Genomic DNA, 23,369 nt, shown 5'->3' with positions numbered 1-23,369 from the left:
ATATGCCGGCGGTCTGTAAATAATCGAGTCTGAAACAGTTAGGGCAGGTCCTTCACGCGGTCAAGTAGTTGGAGCAATCACACATGACTCTTAGTCATTTCATATGAATCAAGTAGCAGTTATTTGTCTAAACCATAAATTTGTCTAAATCATATCCTTGATTTGAGAACAAGGGCCGGGGCGGACGTACGCGCCGACTTTATCTATGATTACGTAATTTACTGTTCACGTGAATGAGCTTGCCAAGGAGCAGCCGTCATGGTCGACCAGTGGCGATAAAAACGAGAAATACTGGTCTAGAGACTTTCGAATTTTAGAATTTCCTAGTTTAAGTTTAATTTGTTAAAAATATAAAAAGTGTAATGAAATGTATGCACTGTAACACATTTATGAAAATATGTTCATTATGAGAGGTTCTAAAACATATAATCTCACATTATTTAACACCTATACACGCTTATGAAGTTTAGATATTAAAAATAACTATTCTGCATTTAAGGCATACAATGTGTTATTACTATATGTACATCGATATGTTTGTTCATATACCATATGTTGAAACAAGACACAAAACACATGAACATACATTTTAGTCAAACCTTTTCATAGAGACAGAATAGTGTTCGGGATAGATTTAATGAAAACATCGCACGGTTCATATAAAGCTACGGACATGAAAACGGTTCAGTCATAACTATGGGCTCCAGGAAGAGAGTGGTTATCCTTGGAGCCGGGATCTCGGGTTTAGCGGCCATCAAGTCCTGTTTAGAAGAAGGTCTGGAGCCGGTGTGTCTGGAACAGTTTGATGATATCGGTAAGAAAATAGATCATCAACTTGTCTCTGTTGGTGTAAACAATCATTAGTTGTTTATGAAATGTCTTTTTTTTCAAATATATATAATAATTGAACAACAGTGATGTCATTCATTTAGAGATGAAATTGACACAATGTTTCTTTTTGAAAACAATTCATAAACACTTAACCCACCTGTTCGTAAAATGGACTTTTCCGAGGTAGGATTCTATTTAGGGAGTCATCATTATTAAAATTTGGGTAACTATTATTAAAGCGCATTTTATCAACATCCTTAAAGAGGTTGTACATAATGCTGACATCACATATCAGAAATAAACAACTCGTGGTCGTTGTTTTTCGTACAATACAATGTCGCTGAGCCCCTCATGGTTTATTCTCCCAGCAGTATTTTAGTGTACGATAAACAACGACCACGAGTCGTTTATTACTTAAATAAACCACGCTTCGTTCTTCATTGTTCTAATGCTTCGTTCTTCATTCTCTTTATATTTACATGGGAACAATATGTGGAGTCCATATCTGGCGTCCCCCGCCGTGATATTGTTGGAATATTGCTAAAGCGGCGTAAAACAATATCCAATCACTATTTCGCACTATAGTTGTAGGGGTATGTATAAAACCAAAGCCATACTTCCTACTTCTATTCATAATCATATTTCCTTTCATCCCTTAGAATGCGACGTTAAACCTCCTTTCACCTCGCGATCCTTTTAATTATCTGGACCAAGACATATTAAATTGTCCTCAAAAGTGAGTAATTGTGTATAGTTGTAAGCTTGAATAGCAATTTTATCGTTTTGGCAATATCACGGCGACGAGACATCCGAACGGACAAGCACCTTCGCCACTCGACTACCCTTGTCCTTGAGACCGAAGCTTGGGTGTATGGTGTATAGACTTAAACATTCTTACAACCGGTTTATTGTCCGATATTAATTTCCCACAAAATGCATGTGTTTCCATAAAGACATAGAAAGTAATTTAAATGTAAGACCCGTGAAGATCCGGGTTCTATTAAGTCTTCCGCAACCCATGCTTGCCGTAAAAGGCGACCATACTTGTAGTAAGAGGTGACAAACTGGATCGGGTGGTCAGGCTCGCTGACTTGGTTTGATGCATGTCATCGTATCGCGTGGATCGATGCTGGATTGTCTGGTCCAGACTCGATTATTTACAGACCGCCATCATATGGCTGGAATATTGCTGAGTGCGGCGTTAAAACACAAACAAACAAACAAACAGAGCATATGGCTAGAATATTGCTGTGTGCGGCGTTAAACAACAAACAAACAAAACGCTTACATCCAAAATTAATGTTGTGATATTGTAGGCGGAATATGGTACTACACAGAGAGATACCGAGAAGGCCAGGGTGCGCGGGCATTCGACACTCTGACCACCAACTCACCCAAAGACCTGTTCTGCTACAGTGACTTCCCATACCCAAGAGACTTCCCGCCCTTTCCGACTCACGAAATGGTTCACAAATATCTCAACCTCTACTGCGAGAAGTTTCATCTCCGGAAGCACATCCATTTTAAAACCAAAGTTCTCCACATCCAGAAGTCCGATGACTATGACGTCACAGGTAGATGGGAAGTTGAAATGACAGATGCATCAAAGGCGATTTATCGGGATGTTTATGACAGTGTGATCGTGTGCTCCGGGTTCTCTGAAGCTTGGATACCTGAAGTTAAAGGACTCGAGACATTTAAAGGATCGATAGAACACTCGAAAACATTCAAGGATGGGGCAAAATACAAGGCCAAGCGAGTGTTGGTTGTTGGTATGTTAGACAGTGAGAGGCTGATTTAGATTGGATGCCGTTTGACCAATACTCAGTAGAATCACGGTGTTAAGCATAAAATAGGGGGTGAAGACAACGCGACCAAGTTTGCCCCTTTGGTGAAACCCATGACCACGGCTATGGTGCTGACTGCCAAAGGGTCATTATCGGTGCGAATCTCACCACAAACAGTTCAAAGGTCGACTATGGGCCGCAACTTAACACAGAGACTTGCATCGTAATACTTCAAATGAGCGGTACTCCGTGCATGAATATTTGACAACCCTTCCATTATACCCCGAGTGATACTGCTACAACGAATTTATCTAATCTACCTTAATGTACCATTGTAAAAGAATTAAAATTAATTTAAATTGATGGGAAACAGATGTTGAGCTAAGGTTAACTTGTGCTTCGTCACTTGAATTTCACTGAGTCGGAAAAAGCGTTCGGCCTTGTGCTTCGAAGCGGGGTATAAGGGATTCATTCTCCCGCTCAGAAATCCACGTGGAGCCTGTCTTCTTCGTGGCGGGGTATACGGGATTTTATTCTCCCGGAAATATATGAATGGTATTGTATCTAGATCACGTGAACCAATCAGATCTCATCACTCTGACATGGAGGTATGATAATGCCTGATATTGCATTAATGTCGGGAGTAGATGGCGGCACGGCTGTAGCACGTGTTGCACGGGGAATATTTGAAGTTTGTAATCTGTGCGCTCATTGGTCATCGCGCTCGCTGGAACCAAACCGTTGCTAGATATGATGGTTCAAAATAGCCGTTAACAACGCAAAGAAGGATGATAGAGAAACGTATTGTATTATTCCGTGACGTAATGATCAAAGTAACGCAACTTTCCGCTTATAACTGTTTCCTGGAGCCGTGTGAGCCCTCAAATGTGTCCTAATAAAGGCTGACCTCCGTGATCTGGGCCTTTGTCAGGACCATGTTTAATAAATGATCTCAGACATGGGCAGTAAAATATGAAAATAACCAGAAGAGTATAATCAGTGGGGTTGTTTATTTTGTGACACAGAGTCCCTGTTGAAAGATACAGGCCCATATCTTATGTCTCTTTTTAGGCACTGGGAATTCTGCGGGTGATATGGCTGTGGTAGTTTCCCAAGAAGCAAAACAGGTATGCTGAAAGTGAATGATATGCGTTGACAAACGCATGGTAGCTGAGACACAATTTGAAATGAGTATCATTGTGCAGTGTTAATCACTTGTTTTGAAAAAAGGTTACCCATGAAGGTTTCAGACACTGCATGAGATCAAACAAAAAGGAGTCAGACACAGTTTCCAAAATCATAAGAAACATCAATTGTACATGCATGCCAAATATTGATAATGATTCTTTTTAGGGTATTGGGATCTCCTTGGAAATAACTAATTCCAGAAAAATTCTGGAAAAAATCAATATGACCTCAGATTTTACACCGTAAATAAAATTGTTCACTGGACATGAAATGAGAAAAAATGTGCTCATCAAAAATGATTGATTGCCTCGCAAATTCGACAATTTCTCCTCACGGCTTCTCCAGCGTCATTTCTAAAATGTCCCCGTACCATTCCTCTTTATCATGAACTGTTGCTGTCACGTCGTTGTTTTCGGTTCGACATTACCACGACAAACTCGGATTTTAAAGGTTTCCATATTCATGGATTCGATTCTTCTGAAATATTTACATTTGAAATACAAAACTGTCCTCAATGTGCCTGTGCTGTTCTCTTCTTTCTCTTGCAGGTCTACTTGAGTGTTGGTAAAGGAACCTACATAGTCCCTCGCCTGCTGGAAGGAGGTCAGCCCCTTGGATACGTCACACAAAGGAGGTCTAATATCAGGAATAAAAACACGTTAGGCAACGTCGTTTGTGCAATAGCTAATTCACGCTTAAATCACTCAGCCGCTGGTATAACGAGCGCTGACAAAGTCCCAGATCTTACACAGATGATAAATGATCTAATATACCATCAAATTGCTTGTGGTCGTGTGAAGATAGCAGGCAGGTTGGTGAGTGTGGGTGAAAACGAGGCTGAGTTAGAGGACGGTACAATTCTCAAGGACATTGATGCCATTTTGTTTGCAACGGGTTATCGGCGAGGACAAAGCTTCCTGTCCGACGAAGCAAGAGGAGGTAAGTGAGTGAGGCACTTTGAACAACATAAAACTATGAAACACAGTTATGGAGCTTTGTAGACCGGCGAGACCAGCGAGTCCGGGTATATGCTAAGGGACGCAACTCTGCATAAGAAGTTTATACCTCTGGGTACCTGTGCCCTAGTAAAGTGAGTGACACATCTGTTTTACATGGGCAAAGCAGGATCTGACCCAACAATACTTTAACAGCGCCTTTTGCTGGAGAGATCTTGCCGCTTTATAAACTACAGTAAACCACGGTTATAACGAACACGCTTATAACGAACTGACGGATATAACGAACTCACTTTGTTGGTCCCGACTATTTGCTGTAGTTATGCTGTATGTATGCTTATAACGAACTACGGTTATAACGAACTAACATTAGTAGTCCCTTTGAGTTCGTTATAACCGTAGTTTACTGTATCGTAAAAACATTTTAACATAGATTTCGCTGAGATCGCTTTGTAAAAGTAGGCCAAGAAATAGGACGTATGGGCAAATAAACAGGAACTCTGGTAATTGGAAGTTAAAGTGCTCAGAAAGGAAGACAAATTCTGATTTAGGGCTGCCTGGTTGTAAGATATCATCCACATCGATGGCAAGGATTAGCTATTCCAAACTACAGACCACTGTTGTCGACATAGCTGCATCAGTATAATTGTTCATATTTATAAGGAAAATATACATTTTGCTGATGACCTTCACCTTGACCCTAAATGCATGTTGCCAGGTAAAGACAAGCTGTACCTGTATAAGATGACGTTTCCACTGACGCTGCCTCATCAAACCCTTGCACTGATCGGATGCTTTCAATCAGCTGCCACAGTTACGGCCTTGGTCGAAGTTCAAGGCCGACTAGCAGCGCGAGTGTTCTCGGGAAGACACAAACTCCCGCCCTACAACGTCATGATGAAGGATGTGGAACGATGGAACCAAAGCATCTTGCAGAACTTTGGATGTTATAAATATAAGGCAAGAATCAATTGTCACGCATCTCAAGGTCACGACTTGCGTCATACGACGTCATGCTGTAATGTAACGTTGCTCAAAGCGGCGTTACGTCCAAAGTAGTTACTTCAATATGACCATAGGAATCCGAAGATTTGATTAAAGTAATTAATATTATGTCAACTCCATTGCTCCTTTTTGTCTTCGTGGCATGGCTTATAGTGAAGAACATCCTATGTAAAGGCACATATGCGGTATTGAGTGCGTTTAAACCAACAACTGCAAGTCAAATTTATATTGTGACTGTATCACCCTAAAATTCCAGATTGTTTTGATTTTGTTTTGATTGGCGACACGATAGGGCCGATTCGGTTGCATTTTTTGTGATCGCTTTTCACTCCTGGTGTTTTTATATTGTGAGTGTTAGATGGTAAAAACACAATATTTTCATAATATTAATCTGAACTTCGGGTTCCTGTGGTATATCTTCAGCATCTTCGTTGTTCCCTAGCCACATAATCCACATTTGGATGGCTATCATAGTCGAGCTTGTGCCTTTCTCTAAAGTCGTTGTCATGTATAACATGCGATTATTTATGTACCTATTAAACATCTGAACGTCATTAAGCTAAAACAATCCTTTGTGTCGAATATATGTATCGCAATAAGGTTTCTTGGAATAGGTTAAGAAACCTAAGGTGCTTCGATGGGTGTGTAGTGTTAAGCTTCATCGTAATACCCGCTACATCAGGTGGGGCTATAGCAGATTCATCGAGACATGGAGGCTGGACCAGACAAGCCAGTCGATGGTGGGGACCAGTTAAACCATAGCAACTCTTTACAATAATTAATATCCAAGCTTTCTCATTCAACTGACACACAGCTATCATACATCGAATGTAAACCGGCTTAGATTTAAAATAGCGACATTGATTGAAACGTCTGAAACTGGGTTCCTGTCTACGGATGTCTGTAAAATCGCACAGCGGCACCGCGTGACAACAGTCATGACAGTAGAGACAGTTAGATACCACATTCCAAAGGAATCCAATTTTCAAAAGTGCATACATAAATATGCTCGCTGTAACACGTAACAGAAATGCATGCCTTTCCAGTTGGACGGTATACGCTCGGGTCAACCATTTAACACAACTGCGAGTGTTGGCAAGTTCTTTCTCTTAACTCTTTTCCAATAGCCAAGACTTATCACGGGTACATTTAGCGAATCGGATCCTGTTCTTCGTGGTGTCAACACTTTAACCACGCTTTAACCACTAGGATACCCTACCACCCCAAGCAGAACCCTGACATATACCAGATTTTTGTAAAACTTAACACAGCGTCTAATTACTTTAATATTATTATTGTTATTTTAAATAGATCCCAAATCTCGTAATCCGAGACGAGATGGCAGCGGAACTGGGTGTGACCCCCTCCCGGTGGGACCTGATCAAGGCCGGACCCCGACTCGCCTACCTGTACTACTATGGGCCTGCCTTCCCCTATTACTACCGTCTGTGGGGGCCTCATCCCTGGTGTGGAGCTAAAAAGGCCATTGATGCGGCTCTGAGAGATGGGTACATGCCTACACCTGTTGGAAGGAATAAACCCCTTGCCCCCAAATCTGTGTGTTCATATGCGAATGTTGGATTGTCTTTTTTGGTTGTCATGGTGATTGCAGCCCTTGGGAAATACTTTGGAATGAATTTTTGGTTGTCAAGTTTCTAACGAGGTGACTACAGCAAGGGACCGACCATTTGTTTTGTATGGAAACTAGATATTTTTCAGCTATATTTGCAAATGAGAGATATGTTCTTAATTAAACTATGAGCCAAAATTTAAAAAAAGATAGAAGCATTTTGAAACTTTGTAAGTTTAGAAGAACACAATTTCTTCTTTTTTTCAACAATCTGAAACATAATTATTTTTTTCAAGCATTTTCTGGGACAATTTATTTTTTTCGATAAAATCACCCCCTCCCCTAAATCGGTCCCTAAGAGGTATCTTATACGTACATTTATGACACCGTGAACGCGTTTAATTTGTTTGTTGGTTATTGCAGCCATATATATATATATTGTATATATATTTTGAAAGTATTTTATATTTTCAGATGACCAAGTTTTATTTACATCTTATTTGTGTTCTTTAAGGTTGATACGCCATCCATTGACATGTCAAACACTATTGTCGTTTGTGAAAACAGAGTTGCTTATGATTAAGAATTTGTGAATAAATAACATTATATATCACTAGCCCACAGTTAATACACTATGTGTAGTTTTTATGTCGGAGTATTTTTGCATGTGCCTGTTTTTCCACCGTAAAGATACGGGGTAGACTACGTCTTCAACAACCCAGGTTTGACGTAAAAGGTGACTATGCTTGTCGTAAAAGGCGGCTAACGGGATCGGGTGGTCAGGCTCGCTGACTTGCTTGGTGCATGTCATCGTATCCCAATTGCGTGGATCGATGCTCATGATGTCAATAACTGGATTGTCTGGTCCAGCCTCGATTATTTACAGACCGCCGTCATATAGCTGGAATATTTCTGAGTGGGGCATTAAACAACAAACAAACAAACAAACAAAAATTTCACATTCTAGTCCATGAAAACATAAGGGGTCACAACGGTCCGACCATTCCATGCACCCGTCACAGACACGAGCTTCTCACAAGATAAAACACTGTACTTCATTACACATCATGGGCTCAGTCCTCACTACAGAACATATCCCCACAAATATTCTTGAACCTTAATTTCTTTTGTTCAGTATACATCTCATGCTCACATCATGCATGATAAAGTGTCTGTTAATCAAACATACCAGCACAACAAATGTATATTAATAAATATATCCTCACAACACAAATTAATCTGCCAGCTGTTCCTATTGGTTAGTCTCTAGCATCCCTCTACATCGTGTACAGCGTAATGCAATTATGTCGTACAATTCAGTCTGGCACTATAGGAATGATAATAATCATAGAAAGTGTCATTTTAAATATTAAAAATGTTATTGAAATATATCACGCTATGTATTGCTTTCAGTGCTATTTAGGACATCGGGGATATATACAACTTAACCCATGGTCGTCAGCAAACTAAAGCATGTATTTTCGAAAATATTACAATCGATGTTTTTCTCGTTCTGTTTTTAGCATTCGTCTGTAGCTTCCTGTCGTATGAAATATGTGTATCAAACATTCAATAAACATGGACATTCTGTCATGAATATTTATTATTTGTTATTTCATGATTCCAAGCTCATATAAATATGATAAATTAATATGATTGACACAGGTGTCAAGTGTATAAGGTATTTAAACCATAAACAGCCCCAAGGTGGTAAATGTCTGAGACCTGCATTACTTCGGGCTTTCCTCCCACATCAAGCTCCCACATGGCGTTAAACCCAACTCACTCACTCACTCACGACCAGAGATCCCATCCAAAGTATGTATTCAACAAACATCACTTATATAGAAGGCTTGGCACGTGAAGAATCTATCAGTATGAATAACATAATAAAAAAATGTTCACGATATACACGTTATATGACATATAGTATTGGCTGATCTGGTTGGGTAGACATCGATTGTTCCTCAATCGCCGAACACGAGTCTTTACGTATTAACTATGTAGTCAATCAAAGAAGCACGAAATGCCTGTTTCAGATTGTCATTCACGTATGAAACCTGTGGGACTTGCGAATACCCAAAATTCTTTACTGACACTCTTTATGTTTTTCATGAATGTACAACACAACCTAGAACACAAGATTCTTGATCTTCGGATGTATCAGCTTAAACAGTTTATTTTGACAAAAGTACACAATAGGATTGGACAAAAGTGATCCAATTCGTGACCCTCTCCTGATTGAAATATCAAAATATTGACATCGATGAAACTTACACGCTCCGCTTTATAACATCACTATCAATGTGCAAATATGTAAAAAGGTGATAGCTACAGCAGTGATAGTTTAGTTAACGGTGTGACGAACAAACACTAAATGAATAGATAAATACTTTATCTGTTGAAATTGGTAATAATCACGTCCGTAGAAACAGAAACATGGGAGTTCAACTTTGTTATTACAGTATACGAAATGATTATTGGAATCGTTCGGTTGCTAGAATGCATTTTTGAACAGAACTAAAAATCGAAATGATATGAAAAGTTCTAAAAGCATGAAATTTGATCAGATTAGTGTACAATTCAGCACTGAGGTGATCACAGTTAGCGTCTGAGCCTCGTCTGTAGACGTCTGTTGTTTTACTGGTTTTATTTGAAGTTTTTTATAAAGTGACTTCACTTCATTATCAGGAAAGAGTGAGTGAGTGAATATTGTTTTACGCCGCTTTTAGCAATATTCCAGCAATATCACGGCGGGGGACACAAGAAATGAGTTTCACACATTGTACCCATGTCGGGAATCGAACCCAGGTTTCGGCGTGACGAGCAAACGCTTTAACCACTAGGCTACCCGACCGCCTCCTTTCAAAACAGTTTGAATAAAGGAGACTTGAAAAGTGGTTGTGCGAACTAAAGGTACAACAATATTGTTTTTTGACGCAAATCATCGTCAGTAACAGAAGTGTTGGGAGGTAATAAAGTCTTTGATGAACAATGATTGTGGGCAACTTAATGCATCAATAGTTGTTTTTAAGGAGAAAAGAAACTTTTTTTATTAAGACAACACCTTTCCAGGTCGTGCCAAGTTTCGATATATTCTCTCGCGGGATGTGTAGGGTCAGTCACTGTCCTTGCTGCTTCTAGTTGAAATCGCTCAAATCGGTTATTTTATTAAGGGGGTACCGTTATCCCAGACTAATATTCTAGTATTGGTCTTGTGAAGGAAGTAGTGATTCTTGATAGTGTTGACTTCTTCACTTTGGGCTCAAGTAACCTTAATTGAGGCTGATTGTAAAATATCAATAATTTGTTGATACCATTAGTGTTAGGGGTTAGAACAGGATCTGTGCCACACTCTGTCGAAAGTTTTTGACACGACGCAAAAAATCACGGAAAGAAACATTTATGATCATCAAGCGATTAACATATTTGGTGAAATATTTGAACCAAATGGAAAGTTGTGGAACAGCTCGACACACAGCTGGTACTTATTTAATATATCCATGAAATAGTTGTACATTCTTTTAAAAACTAGGCATCTTTCCAAAATAAGGACATGACAGTTGCTGTTTCCAGTTCGATGGGTACCTGTCGGTGCCTAATGACATATTGAGAATAAAAACAATGTTTTTTAGTAGCCTGTGCTAAACATTGCCTCTATCACTACTTTTATTTCTAGATGATGACGTTATGAGATGTGTAATTTCATCCCTGCATACAATTAAACGTCTTTTTCATTATTACAGCTTTTATCAAATTGTGGTAGAAATGCCCATTCCGGAGCTACGTTTGAAACTAATACAAAATAACCGTGGATAATGGTCTGAAAATGCATTTGGAATACCCGCATCATAAGTGACCAAAGGGGGAATAGAGTTGATGAACTGGAAGACCTTCCCAGTAGGTATGTGGCTCACCTTGTGTGCTCAGTAACCCCTTAAAGTTCGTATAAAAATATAATAAGCCGTTTTCTATTTTTGTTATTTTATTTCTGTTATTTTTACTGTATGAAATCATTTTTTCCTGAATTTTGTATATGAAAACATTTACATTTGGGTATATTCCTTTATACAATTACCGTAATCGTCATTGCACTCTGACGCGAGGTGTTTCCGCCACAATGAAAACGCCAATAGAGCATCACGTACATCAATATGAAAATGGTTAGAAGTGAGTGAGTGAGTTTGATTTTACACCCCTTTTAGCAATATTCCAGCAATACCACTGCGGGTTCACCAGAAATGGGCTTCACACATTGTAACTATGTGGAGCATCGAACCCGGGACTTCAGCGTGACGACGCTTTCAACACTGACTACCCCACCACCCACATATTACTAGGAACAGAACCGAATCTCATATTCAGGAGGTGTTCAACAACTGTGAACAGCGATATCCCTATATAGAGTCAAGTGAATGTGACTAGTCACTCACTTTCTAGGGGCGGTCGGGTAGCCTAGTGGTTAAAGCGTTCGCTCGTCACGCCGAAGATCCGGGTTCGATTCCCGACATGGGTACAATGTGTGAAGCCTATTTGTGGTGTCCCCCGGCGTGATATTGCTGGAATATTGCTAAAAGCGGCGTAAAACCTCACTCACTCACTGTCTAATATTTAGTGAGGGGGTCAATCATGTCAAACGCTGTTTCAGCAACCCAACATCTATTTGAGGTGAGCTTTGATGAGGAGTTATGAGTATCACGTCACGTGAAAGCTGTCGTTGTATATGATGCATAAATACTGAATACTGTCTCTCTTTGAAGAAATGTCAAAATCTCAGGCTAAAAATACTGTGCGGTAAAACGGAAACACGTACTGTCTCTCTTTGAAGAAACACTATGTTCCCTACAAGATAAATGCCCACAATATTCCAAACAAAACAGGTAAAATAATTAGCCCCAACAGAAAATGCTTATTTGTTTTAATCTCCGGCACTTTACGAGGCTGTTTTGCAAAGCCCCCAAGCTGTGCCTCTGCGCATGCTCGTGTTGCTCCGTCCCAAGCTCCGGGGCCAGTGAGGCGATGATGCACGGTGAAGGCAGGGCCGAAGTAATACTGGAATGCAACAGTTGGTCCAAGCTTCAAGACCTCCAACAAAGATGGCTTCACCCCAAGTTCCGCAGCTATTTCGTCCCTAAACTGAACATTCGGAAACTGGAACAGAGGAGAGAATAATGAGGGTTAACGCTGCAGGGTTGTTTCAGTTGCATCACGACGTGACAAAAAGCGACACTGATCGGAGACCTTTACTATTTTTGGTGACGCGGGAATGCGTCAGTAATTCCTGCAATAAGGTGAGGTGAGGTGAAATTGGGTTAAACGTCGCGTCCAAGGTTATTGCACTTATATAGCGACGTGCATACACGTGTATGTGTGTGTGTGTGTAGGGGGGGCTGCTTGTTCCAGTCCGGACTGATGTCCATTTATAGTGCTAGCTCACTGTGATACCTTGCCGCAGTTTAACATGAATACCCCACTTAGACACAGTATACTGACTCCGAGCCGACGAGTCCTGGTTTTAGCCCCCTAATGCCGAGCGCCAGTGTAACAAAAAGTACAATCTTTTAACGTCTTTTGGTATGACGCGGCCGGGGATCGAACCCCGGACCTTCCGCTCTCCGGGGGGACGCTCTACCACAAGACCACGGAGGCGGTCTCCTGCAATAAGGACACATACATAGATTGTGTTTTTGGCCGTCAAAAGGCTATGGCCAAAGGTGATACTCCCTGTATTTTTCGTGACATTTCTTCGCCAAAAAAGCTTCACAAAAGTTTCAGTTTGTAGAAATATTCCAGCTATGTCAAAGGCGAGGTAGGGGTGGGGGGCACCAAGATTAATGCCTTATATCTATGTGGGAATCGAACCCAAGGTGTACTGGGTGACGAGCCAACGCTCTAATCACTGGGTTGATCTACCACACCTGAGTGAGTGAGTTGGTTTTAACGCCGCTTTTAACAGTATTCCAGTTATATCACGGCGTGTCAGCTTAATGTGGGAGGAAAGCCCGAAGTGATGCAGGTCTCAGACGTTTACCACTTCGGTGAAACCCACGAGCACGGGTATGGTGCAGACAAACCAAGAAACATAATCGAGACGAACCGGGATTCGAACCCACAATCATAGGTTTCTGGCGTGCCCAAGGGACGCAATTAGCTGTTTATCGTGTCACGAAAAGAAATCAGTTCCTTACATCAAAATGATGTATATGCTTTCAGTTGATATCAATATACTCAAACCCCGTATCAATATACTCAAACCCCGTATCAATATACTCAAACCCCGTGGTTGTCCTGCACCACGGCTGTGAGAATATATGTATTTTATGAAAACAACCCAATCTAGATTTATATAAAAGCAAGTCTAGCCAGCTAAGTCAGCTCTTTTCAACAAATCGGCATCAGGAACATTAACTGTATTAATTTTAGAGGAGAGAAATGTGTTGTGTGATTTCATAGACCATACGTTAGTTTAACCTGGTGTGGATTCCACATTGTAATAGGGCCCCAGTAACCTTTGTCTTAAAAGGGTTAAAAAAGAATTGGTTGTCAGGCTCGGTGACTTGGTTGATCGCATATCACCGTAGGCCGATGGCGAGTGACGTTGCCTTTAACATCAATCACTGGTGAGTCCCGACGAATATTTACAACCCGTTGTCACACAGCTGGAATATTGCTGGACGTGGCTTGAAACAACTTACAAATAAACAACATACGGGCTAAGCATAACACAACGCGTACCGTAACCTACCGAATATTTGTAGTACCCATATGTTCGCAGGAAGCTATTATTCCATCGATCAATATTTTTCAGCATCACAGATTTAGTAGGAAGTTTGTGTTTCTTGGAGACCACTCTTGCAGCGAGCCGTGCTTGAAGCTCAGCTACGGGTACCAGGGAGCCTTGGGTTCTGAAAAAGCCAATCATGGCCATCGTCGCGTGTGGAAGATGAACTGGAAACACCATCTGGTACCATTCCAGTTTCTCCTCACCTGAAAGAAGTCAGTCAGTCAGTTTGGTTTAATGCTGAATTCAACAGTAGATTGGGGCGGTCGGGTAGCCTAGTGGTTAAAGCGTTCGCTCGTCACGCCGAAGACCCGGGTTCGATTCCCGACATGGGTACAATGTGTGAAGCCCAATTCTGGTGTCCCCCGCTGTGATATTGCTGGAATATTGCTAAAAGCGGCGTAAAACCATACTCAGTCAGTCAACAATAGATCAATTTTATCTTGGCGTGCCATGTGAGAGGAAAGCCCGACGCTTACGACTTCGGTGACACCATCCAGCATGGGAATGGTGCTAACTTACATCGAATATAATCAATAACTCTCGAATTTGAACGAACGATCACATGTTTCTGTCACGCCTACTACTACTGTCACTACAAGATATGGTATAATACTATCAGGGTATTATCTACGTACTTGCTCCCACGACAGGGTCGAGAAATGGTAGATTCCGTTGCAATCCTGTTGCAAATATTACACCATCAAGGTCCGAGACCGTTGTCCCATCGTCGAATTCCGCATGTCTCTCGCCAAGTCTCGCGAGATTTCCCACGATTTTAACTTTCCCGCAAACAATCCTCATTTGAAGTTCATCATTAATCATGACAGCGCCGACAGGGGCGGGTATCCCCGAGTACAGCTTGTATTTCACATGATCAAGTCTTGCGTTTGCTTTTCTCATGATGGCCTTGCCAAATAAGGATTCCGGAAGTGGTAACATAGTGAAAATACGCCTCAGCATAAAGTCCAAGGGAATACCACCGTCCTGACATCGACCCAGTATCCATGTTCCTCTCCCAACAGATAAATAGACCTGTTGAACAGATGGGTACATATCGACATGAAATATGGAATACAATGTTAACATTGTACATAGAACATAGATTGGTAATTTTCAAATATCGTCAAATATATAAAGATAAACTGGCACTTGAGCAAACAAGCCGGTAGCAAACAGAAATTACCTTATATAGCGCAAAACATCCGATCAAAAAGCAAGTTTCTTTGCTGTTTTGGATGGGCAGTAGGAAAGTTTATGAAAGCGTTCGCTCATCATGGAGTGAGCCAGGTTTGATTCTTCATATGGACATAATGGTGACTCAGTCGAGATATTGCTGAAATTTGCTAAAACCAATTCCAAGAGCAATCAATAAATGAGAATATTTTACTCCAATTCGATACTCAAGATTTGTCAAGCCTCCTAATGGAGGTAAGCTCGCGTGGTCTTGGGAATGGAATCGCGTGGAGGTTTCTAAATTCTACAGTTAGAGAGAGCGAAGCATTCGAAGCAATATATCTGATTTTTCGAAAACGAACGTTAACGGGCAGTTCCGAAAGGAGATAAATAAAACTGATTAAAATTCTGTGAGATGTTTTTCTGAGATCTTAATGTTGAGAGGTATCGAACTGGAGTGTAAGATCTGATTTTAATGAGATCGACCAATCAATCAGATTGTCTGATACACCTTCAGAACCTGAGATTAGGAAGCAATACTTGATATGGAAAGCCCTTGTAAATTTACGTGCGTTAACATTAAGGGGACTACAATCACAATAACGTACTTGCTGAGCGTGTCTACTGGTATCGGTGGCCACGTCCCCAGCTGAGTGGGCATTGCCTGTAGACAAATGAAACCTTGATAGGGCAGTATTCAGTAGTGCGTTGTTAGTACGGAATAGCCACGGCTGGGAAGGGATGGTGACACATTGTTTGTAGTGGTTATCGGTCACAGTGGTAGTGAGTAAATGGTGTGTGGTTATTGCATCAGTTATTAAACAAGTGGGGCAAGGGTGGACGCTGTGCAAAGTTGCATTCCTTTGGCGCGCAAGAATCCCATGATTGTGGGTTCGAATCCCTGGTCGCCCACATTATGTTTCTAGGTTTGTCAGCATTATACCCATGCTCGTGGGTTTCACCAAAGTGGTAAACGTCCGAGACCTGCAACACTTCAGGCTGTCCTCCCACATAAAGCTGACACGCCATGATATAACAGGAATATTGTTATCAGCGGCGTTAAACCCAACTCACATATTATTTAGTGTATTTGTCAAAGCTGTGTTTTGACTGATGAAGCAGTGCCAAGGGATGAAATGTAGGAGCGATTAGGAGCCTGTTCTAAATATCGTGGTTCAGTTACCCATATGTGTCAATGTGTGAAGCCCTTTCTTTTGCGTGTTTTTGTTTTTTGTTTAACGCCGCATTCAGCAATATTCCAGCTATATGACGGCGGTCTGTAAATAATCGAGTCTGCACCATACAATCCAGTGACTGACATCATGAGCATCGATCCACGCAATTGGGATACGATGACATGCATCAAACACGTCAGCAAGCCTGACCACCCGATCCCGTCAGTCGCCTCTTACGACAAGCAGAGTCGCCCTTTAAGGCAAGCATGGGTTGCTGAAGACGTATTCTACCCCGGATCTTCACGGGTTGAATCCCTTTCTTGATGACCCCAGTCATGATGCTGCTGGAATATTGTTCAAAGCGGCGTAAAACCCAAATCACTCACTGAACGTAATGATTTTTGAGCCAGTAGCTTCAGCTGTGGAAACAGCACTAGATGTAGTGTTAGTGCAAGAGTTAGTGCAGCTGTAGATGCACGAGATTGCAGCAGGAGAAGAAGCAGTAAATAGTGGTTAATTATGATTAATAATATTGAACCTGTGAGTGTAATTTGCGTTATATCAAAAAGATAAAAAGCCAACTGGTACTTACCTCGTTAAGATTATACTTCATTAAATTACATAATATAAAAAAAAAATCATTTATCCAAACAGACAAAAATATAGAGTATAACATATCTATGTCGAGGTCCTTCTCATCCATGTCATAACAGTTAGAGAGCAGCACAAATTTATGTTAATGATGGCACCTGAAGTGAAAACTATCATCATATTAATCCCCATTCGTTCAGTAAGGATGAGGAGGATGCATATATTTAGTAACAGAATGTTGACACACTTCCACAGAGGTGGCCTGATGCTGCACAGGTGCAATTGCCAGCTAGGGATAGAGGTAGACTCTTCCAGGACTAACCCTGTGTGCGTTCAACAGTATAATAGATACCCAGTGTTTGTCGTTAGAGCTGACTAAAATGAGGGTCGGGTGTTGCAGTTTGTGACATGATTGATTTGGGAGTTTTCAACCATCGTGCCTGACAGTGTGGACCGTTGCTCATACTATCAATCTTCGGTTTATCGACCCAGGATCGATTACCAATAGGTGAGGTGAAATTGTTTTAAAAATTGCGTTTAAACTATTAAGGAAGAATATTAACGACTGTCTTACCAACAACAAGTATCCTCTGGTTCTGATATTTGGACCCTGATTTGAATGTCTGAGAATGTTCAACAGTTCCTGCAAACTTCTCAACACCTTCGATGTTGGGAGTATAAGCCTGGGCGTTGACACCAGTGCAGACAAACACCGCAGCGAATGTCGTCCACTTCCGGTCGCCATTTACTTCCGTCTCAATGTCCCAACTTCCGGTGGTTTCATAATCGTTGCTTCTAGTTACAGTATGGATCTTTGTGTTAAACTGAATGTATTTCTCCAGCCCAAATGTCTCCGCGTAGCTTTTCAGGTACGGATACATATGTTGTCCTGTCGGGAATGGCGGAGCATCCTCGGGAAAGGGGAAGTCACTGAAGCACGTCAGTCCCTTGTTCGTGTTGAGTATAAGCGAATCGTACGCCCTTGCACCCTGACCTGGCCTGAACTCTTCAGTGACGTACCATGTTCCGCCTGCAAAATATGGACAGTTAATGTTGAACAGTATTTTAGTTATAAAACGGAAGTGATGCAGGTCTGAGACCAATCTCATTAAAATCTGATCTTAGTTCTCGCTATCGCTAAACAAAGATCTGAGGACATCCCATTAAGGGTCACGTCAGAACGACCTTTCATCCAACAACTCAGAGCGTCGCTTACCAGATCATGAAAGTGACAGTTGGAATGTGTTTTCTAATCATGCAACGACGAAATATTAAACACGGACGACAGAAACGGGTTTTACGATTATATCCATACAATCTAGGCCATCTATAAGCCATTCCAGAACGTTCTTGTTATCAGTTTTAACTTTTTTTAATCGAGAATACGTCAAAATATGTTTCGAAGCGTAGTCGCCAGTCTGAAACTAGTGTCGTAAAGCTCGAGAAAGCTGCCTTCTGATTTGCTAATGTCGATTTCTTGTCAGTCATTTCATTGGTCGGTCAAAATTCGCGAAAGGTCGTTCTGACATGACCCGTAATGGGATGTCCTCAGATCTTTGTTTAGCGGTAGCGAAAACTAAGATCTGATTTTAATGAGATTGGTCTCAGACATTAACCACTTTGGTGAAAACACCAAGCAAAGGTATGGCGATAACAAACCTAGAAACATAATCAGGGCGAATCAGTGTTTCGAACCAATGATCAAAGGTTTCTGGCAAGCCAAGGGGACGCAACTCAGCACAGCGAATTGCGGCCCTTGAGATTGAGACACCCGCGCACCCGAACATCCAACAACGTGCTAAATCAGTTCGTTACATCCGAAATAGTCATTGCCCGGAGTAGTAATGTTCATGAAATATCCAGAGGAAACAGATGTGTGTTCGTAATATCCGACAGTTCTTCGCTACATCCAACTTCGACTTAATGGTACAAATGTACATGAATGTATTATATGAGCGCACAGTATTTCTATCCATCATTATTCAATATGTATGCACATTTAGGACATGGATTTATATCTATGCACTAAACAGAGACCGATCGCCGACGGGTTTTGGTTTCAGGTACTGGCAGTAAACCTCGAGTTCCCCGAATTTCGAGACAAGCGGAGTACCTTAACAAGTACCCGTGGCCCACTGCATGGGGATCCGCCGAACCATTCATTAAATGAGTGTAGGCGTGTCGGCGTTACATCAGGGCGGACAGAGTAAGGACTACTTACCAATGTCACTGTGTTGTTCAAAACAGACAGGCTCCAGTCCCTCCTCCAGACAGGACTTGACAGACGCCAGACCCGCAACCCCGGAACCGATCACAGCCACACGTAGACCCGCCATGTCAGGGATCCCTGTTCGTCAAGACACGCTCTACTTCTCGACTTCTTAATGTCACCTGAAAAGAAATATAGAATTTCTAGATGTCCAACCGACTTGACGCCATTTCCAAGAGTCTAAGCTGTTTCTGCTGACCTTGAGTTTTTGTGCAGGATGCTTAATTTGACTAAGTTACAACTATGCATCCAACAGAAGTTGTGTCGTTTTAGTTTATACAGGAGTCCTGTTTTCAAGTATTAGCCTCTGTTTAACAAACATAACTTCAGACAAGGGGGATAACTGGAACCCTTCCTTCAGTCAACAGGGGAGATAACTTGAAATACCCCATACACTAAACGATCATGAAAACATATAGAACAGAAAAATAGTAGATCTTTTATTGAAGATGAATCCCATGTACTGCGTGTATGTGAACGTTATTCAGCTCTAAGAGGCATGTATCTGAAACAGCATATCAAGTCTCAAACTGTAACAGCTTTTGAAAACTTTGATGTTGTATATATAACACATGTTAATATTTCTATTAACCCTCACGGCTAAGAGAAACTAAATCGATGACTTCATTGTCACGCTGCTGTTCATGCAATCAAACAGAATATCTGTATTATGGGCCTATGGCCTTTTTACTGAAAAAACTCTTCACTTCTGAAGCCGAATTACTTACATCATCAATACTTTTTATGAAATAATATACGAATTAATGAATGAAAGATATTTCATTTAGATTCATATTCCCGTTATTATATTATTTGAAATTCCATCAGTATACAACAGCGACAATTTAATTAAGTATCATATCAACATGTCCTGTTAGCTCTGCCTGTGAGCCTGTGTGAGCCTGTGGGCCTCTGCAACACCGGTACTTGACTACACCCGGGACAAGTTGTTAGATCATTACAGATGTATTGACGAACGGATTAAATTGCAAACGTACCTCCCAAATTACCGACTTCGAATCGACTGTACTTGCACCTTGACGCGAAGGACTTCAGGCATTGACATATAGCTTGTATGAACCTGTGACGACACGACGATCAATAGCAAACCCTGTTCCTCGAAAATATCCTGCACTAAGACGCGGAAGGAAGAGGTCGTTGTCCTGACGACTCGCCCAATATGTTTCTGCTAACCTAACATGACACCGTATACGGCAACTAAAGACACACTGACGAATTTATAATGCCGAAAAGTTTACACTTCCTGGTACCCAGATCGCACATTTCATGTCAAAATAAAAACTTGACACTAACAACCGTTGACTTCATGGGTCAAAGGGAGACTACTCTTCAAACCTAGTTGATAATTCTAACTATAATCTATTTCAATAAAGTCACGAACTAGATCTAAAAAATATTAATGTCCTTCCACGTCAAAATTAATGATATTAAAACACAAAACAGTGTCGAATAACGAATTTCTGTTCCAGAATTTGCCAGGGAAATATGTGAGGTGGCTGTTGGAAAATCCAAAATGTCTGTTGCTGAAGGTATACGGTCTCATATTAGGTGAGTAACAACCATCTCGTTTTATTGACTGACGGTATACGGGTTCATGTGGGGTTAGTAGTTGTGCTCTGATTGGTCAATCTCTCTTTGAGGCATATTAATTTTAGCTATGGTGTCTTTAGTTGCCGTATACGGTGTCACATAAGGTTAGCAGAAACATGTTGGGCGCGGCCTAATATGACACCGTACACGGCAACGAAAGACACCATAACGAATTTATTGTGCCGGCAAGTTTACACTATTTGGTATCTTTATCACATATGTCATGTTAAAATGAAAATTTGACACTTACAACCGTAATTTACAGTAAATGATAGTTCATATGTTTCCGATACAACGCTTTAATATAAACCCAAACGTTAACAATGGAATGTATAATGGATGAAATGTGAACGTTTAAACAAGTATTACAACCAAAATTGATAAAATTATCATACAAATGCCTGTTCAATAGATAGATAGATAGATAGATAGATAGATAGATAGATAGATAAACTTGTGACGTGGCCCGAAAACAACTGTAGTTATAAGTTTACATCTAAGAGATACTATCCACCATGTGATTCAAGATAAGCTTGTTAATTACCGCAGATATCGCTTATCATCGGTTACACTATACCGCTTGTCACTCAGGAATTTATGGTCAGTGGTCCGTACGTATTCGCCGTCACGCAAAAAATTATTTTCAATCGGGGTACTTATGTCCAGTGGACAGTACATTCGTAGTCACGCAGATACCCTTGTCGACCCGTGAAGATCGTAAGACCCATGCTTGTCGTAAGAGGCGACTAACGGGATCGGGTGATCAGGCTCGCTGACTTGGTTGATACACGTCATCGTATCCCTATTACGTGGATCGATGCTCATGATGTCAATGACTGGATTGTCTGGTCCAGACTCGATTATTTACAGACCGCCGTCATATAGCTGGAATATTGCTGAATGCAGCGTTAAACAACAAACAAACAAAAAGATACCGCTTGTCAATCAGAGTACTTATGTCCAGTGGTCAGCATATTCGTAGTCACGCAGATACCGCTTGTCAATCAGGGTACTCGTGTCCAGTGGTCAGCATATTCGTAGTCACGCAGATACCGCTTGTCAATCAGGGTACTCGTGTCCAGTGGTCAGCATATTCGTAGTCACGCAGATACCGCTTGTCAATCAGGGTACTTATGTCCAGTGGTCAGCATCTAAGCTGTGACGCGGGTAACTTTTTAAACGAAAACAGTTCCTCATTGGTCATTGTGGAACGGAAAATAACCCTTATCTGCAGTTAAATAAACAACGTTTACATAAACGTGACAAACATTACCTGTATAGCGGCCACTGCGTCCTCCAAGTGTTGATGTTGCACCGTCAACCCTCATTAGATCATGAGTGAATGTGTCTTATGAGGCTGTCTGATTAGAGACAACTCGAGGTCGGTCACGCGCTCGTCCCGTGATGGTCCGAAAACACATGCAAATGGCCCCATGCAACTCTTTGAACTGATGCCCTAAATGTGTGCATCAGCTTTGTAGATGTCCTCGGATTTTTCAAGCGTATCTGCAAATTTAAGAAGTATATCCGCAGATGACACGATATCTTTCCCCAGATAATCCCCAACTGAAACGCGAAACCAACTATTTTGATTGTTTGTAATACAAGATTCAACTTCATACATGGAATTTAATTCATTGAAATATTGCAATCAGTGAATATTTGATCAAACCTCGAGTTCCCTGTCTCAAAACGTTCTGACTGGCTTGCTCTTTTGGCGAGTTTTCTTATTTTTATCCGTAATCATCATGACACACAATAAAGTATTGTATACACAATAATGTATCTTTTTCACCCGAAAATCTGTACTTTTGTGTATTTAGGTAAAGACGACATTGTTGTTATCAACATAGAAATGGGACGAAGTCCCAGTCATAAGTGACTCGAAATGTGGGGTAAAGTACAGATAAATGACCTCGCTTCGTCTCGGTCTACTTAATTGCGCCGTACTGCGCCATCAAGTGCCTGAAATTAAGACTAACATCTGCTACGTTAGTTCGATGTAGCCAGCTTCGTACGCAGCATCCGTCAGCAGGATACTTTACCCATACTGTCATGTGAGGAAGAATCTGCAAAACGTAAACAATATTCCATGACAACAAACTCACCACGCCCACTCAACTCGATGAGCAGACCGGACGAAGAGGAGATTTAGTCAAAGGGAAGTAACTCACATCTCTTGTTGAAATTCACGATTTGGTTATTGAGTTTGCAAAGCCAGTTCGATTCTCAACGTCATATTTATCATGAATTATTTTACAATTTTAATGTTTGAAGTGTTTTGACGTTCTCTGTTTACTAAGGGATAATGCTGTCGATATTAAGTATTCTTGTAAGAAATATGAACTTAAGCTAAGAAAGTACAAAACAAATGATTGATGTGTTACACTTTCTGACACTAAGGCTATTACTGTAACAATATTACACAT

General features: G+C 41.0%; 2 protein-coding genes across 5 annotated transcripts; one reads left to right on the top strand and one right to left on the bottom strand.

Annotated features, from left to right (window-relative positions):
- The first annotated feature begins 696 nt into the window (after positions 1-696).
- Positions 697-8,877, top strand: LOC124148623 (flavin-containing monooxygenase 5-like). The gene is made up of 6 exons (XM_048394793.1): positions 697-814; positions 2,148-2,603; positions 3,690-3,745; positions 4,355-4,745; positions 5,481-5,722; positions 7,079-8,877. The coding sequence occupies exons 1-6, from the start codon at positions 697-699 to the stop codon at positions 7,424-7,426; spliced, it is 1,611 nt and encodes a 536-aa protein (XP_048250750.1). The 3' UTR covers positions 7,427-8,877.
- Positions 8,878-12,084: 3,207 nt separating this feature from the next.
- Positions 12,085-23,194, bottom strand: LOC124148646 (flavin-containing monooxygenase 5-like). 4 transcript variants are annotated; one of them, XM_048394070.1, is made up of 9 exons: positions 23,049-23,194; positions 22,214-22,446; positions 20,328-20,410; positions 19,282-19,451; positions 17,635-18,090; positions 15,903-15,958; positions 14,757-15,153; positions 14,083-14,324; positions 12,085-12,488 (listed from the first exon to the last, which is right to left on the bottom strand). In XM_048394070.1, the coding sequence occupies exons 4-9, from the start codon at positions 19,394-19,396 to the stop codon at positions 12,180-12,182; spliced, it is 1,575 nt and encodes a 524-aa protein (XP_048250027.1). In that variant the 5' UTR covers positions 19,397-19,451; positions 20,328-20,410; positions 22,214-22,446; positions 23,049-23,194; the 3' UTR covers positions 12,085-12,179. The 4 variants fall into 4 exon arrangements, with proteins under 4 accessions (XP_048250027.1, XP_046375808.2, XP_046375809.2 ...); XM_046519852.2 differs by lacking the exon at positions 20,328-20,410 and having other exon boundaries at positions 23,049-23,192; XM_046519853.2 differs by lacking the exon at positions 20,328-20,410 and having other exon boundaries at positions 22,923-23,056.
- Between the last annotated feature and the right edge of the window lie 175 nt (positions 23,195-23,369).

The sequence above is a fragment of the Haliotis rufescens genome, unplaced genomic scaffold (assembly GCF_023055435.1).
Source record: "Haliotis rufescens isolate VD_foot unplaced genomic scaffold, xgHalRufe1.0.p SCAF_13, whole genome shotgun sequence".
Taxonomy (NCBI): Eukaryota; Metazoa; Mollusca; class Gastropoda; order Lepetellida; family Haliotidae; genus Haliotis; species Haliotis rufescens.
This window is presented reverse-complemented; position numbering and strand designations above follow the sequence as displayed.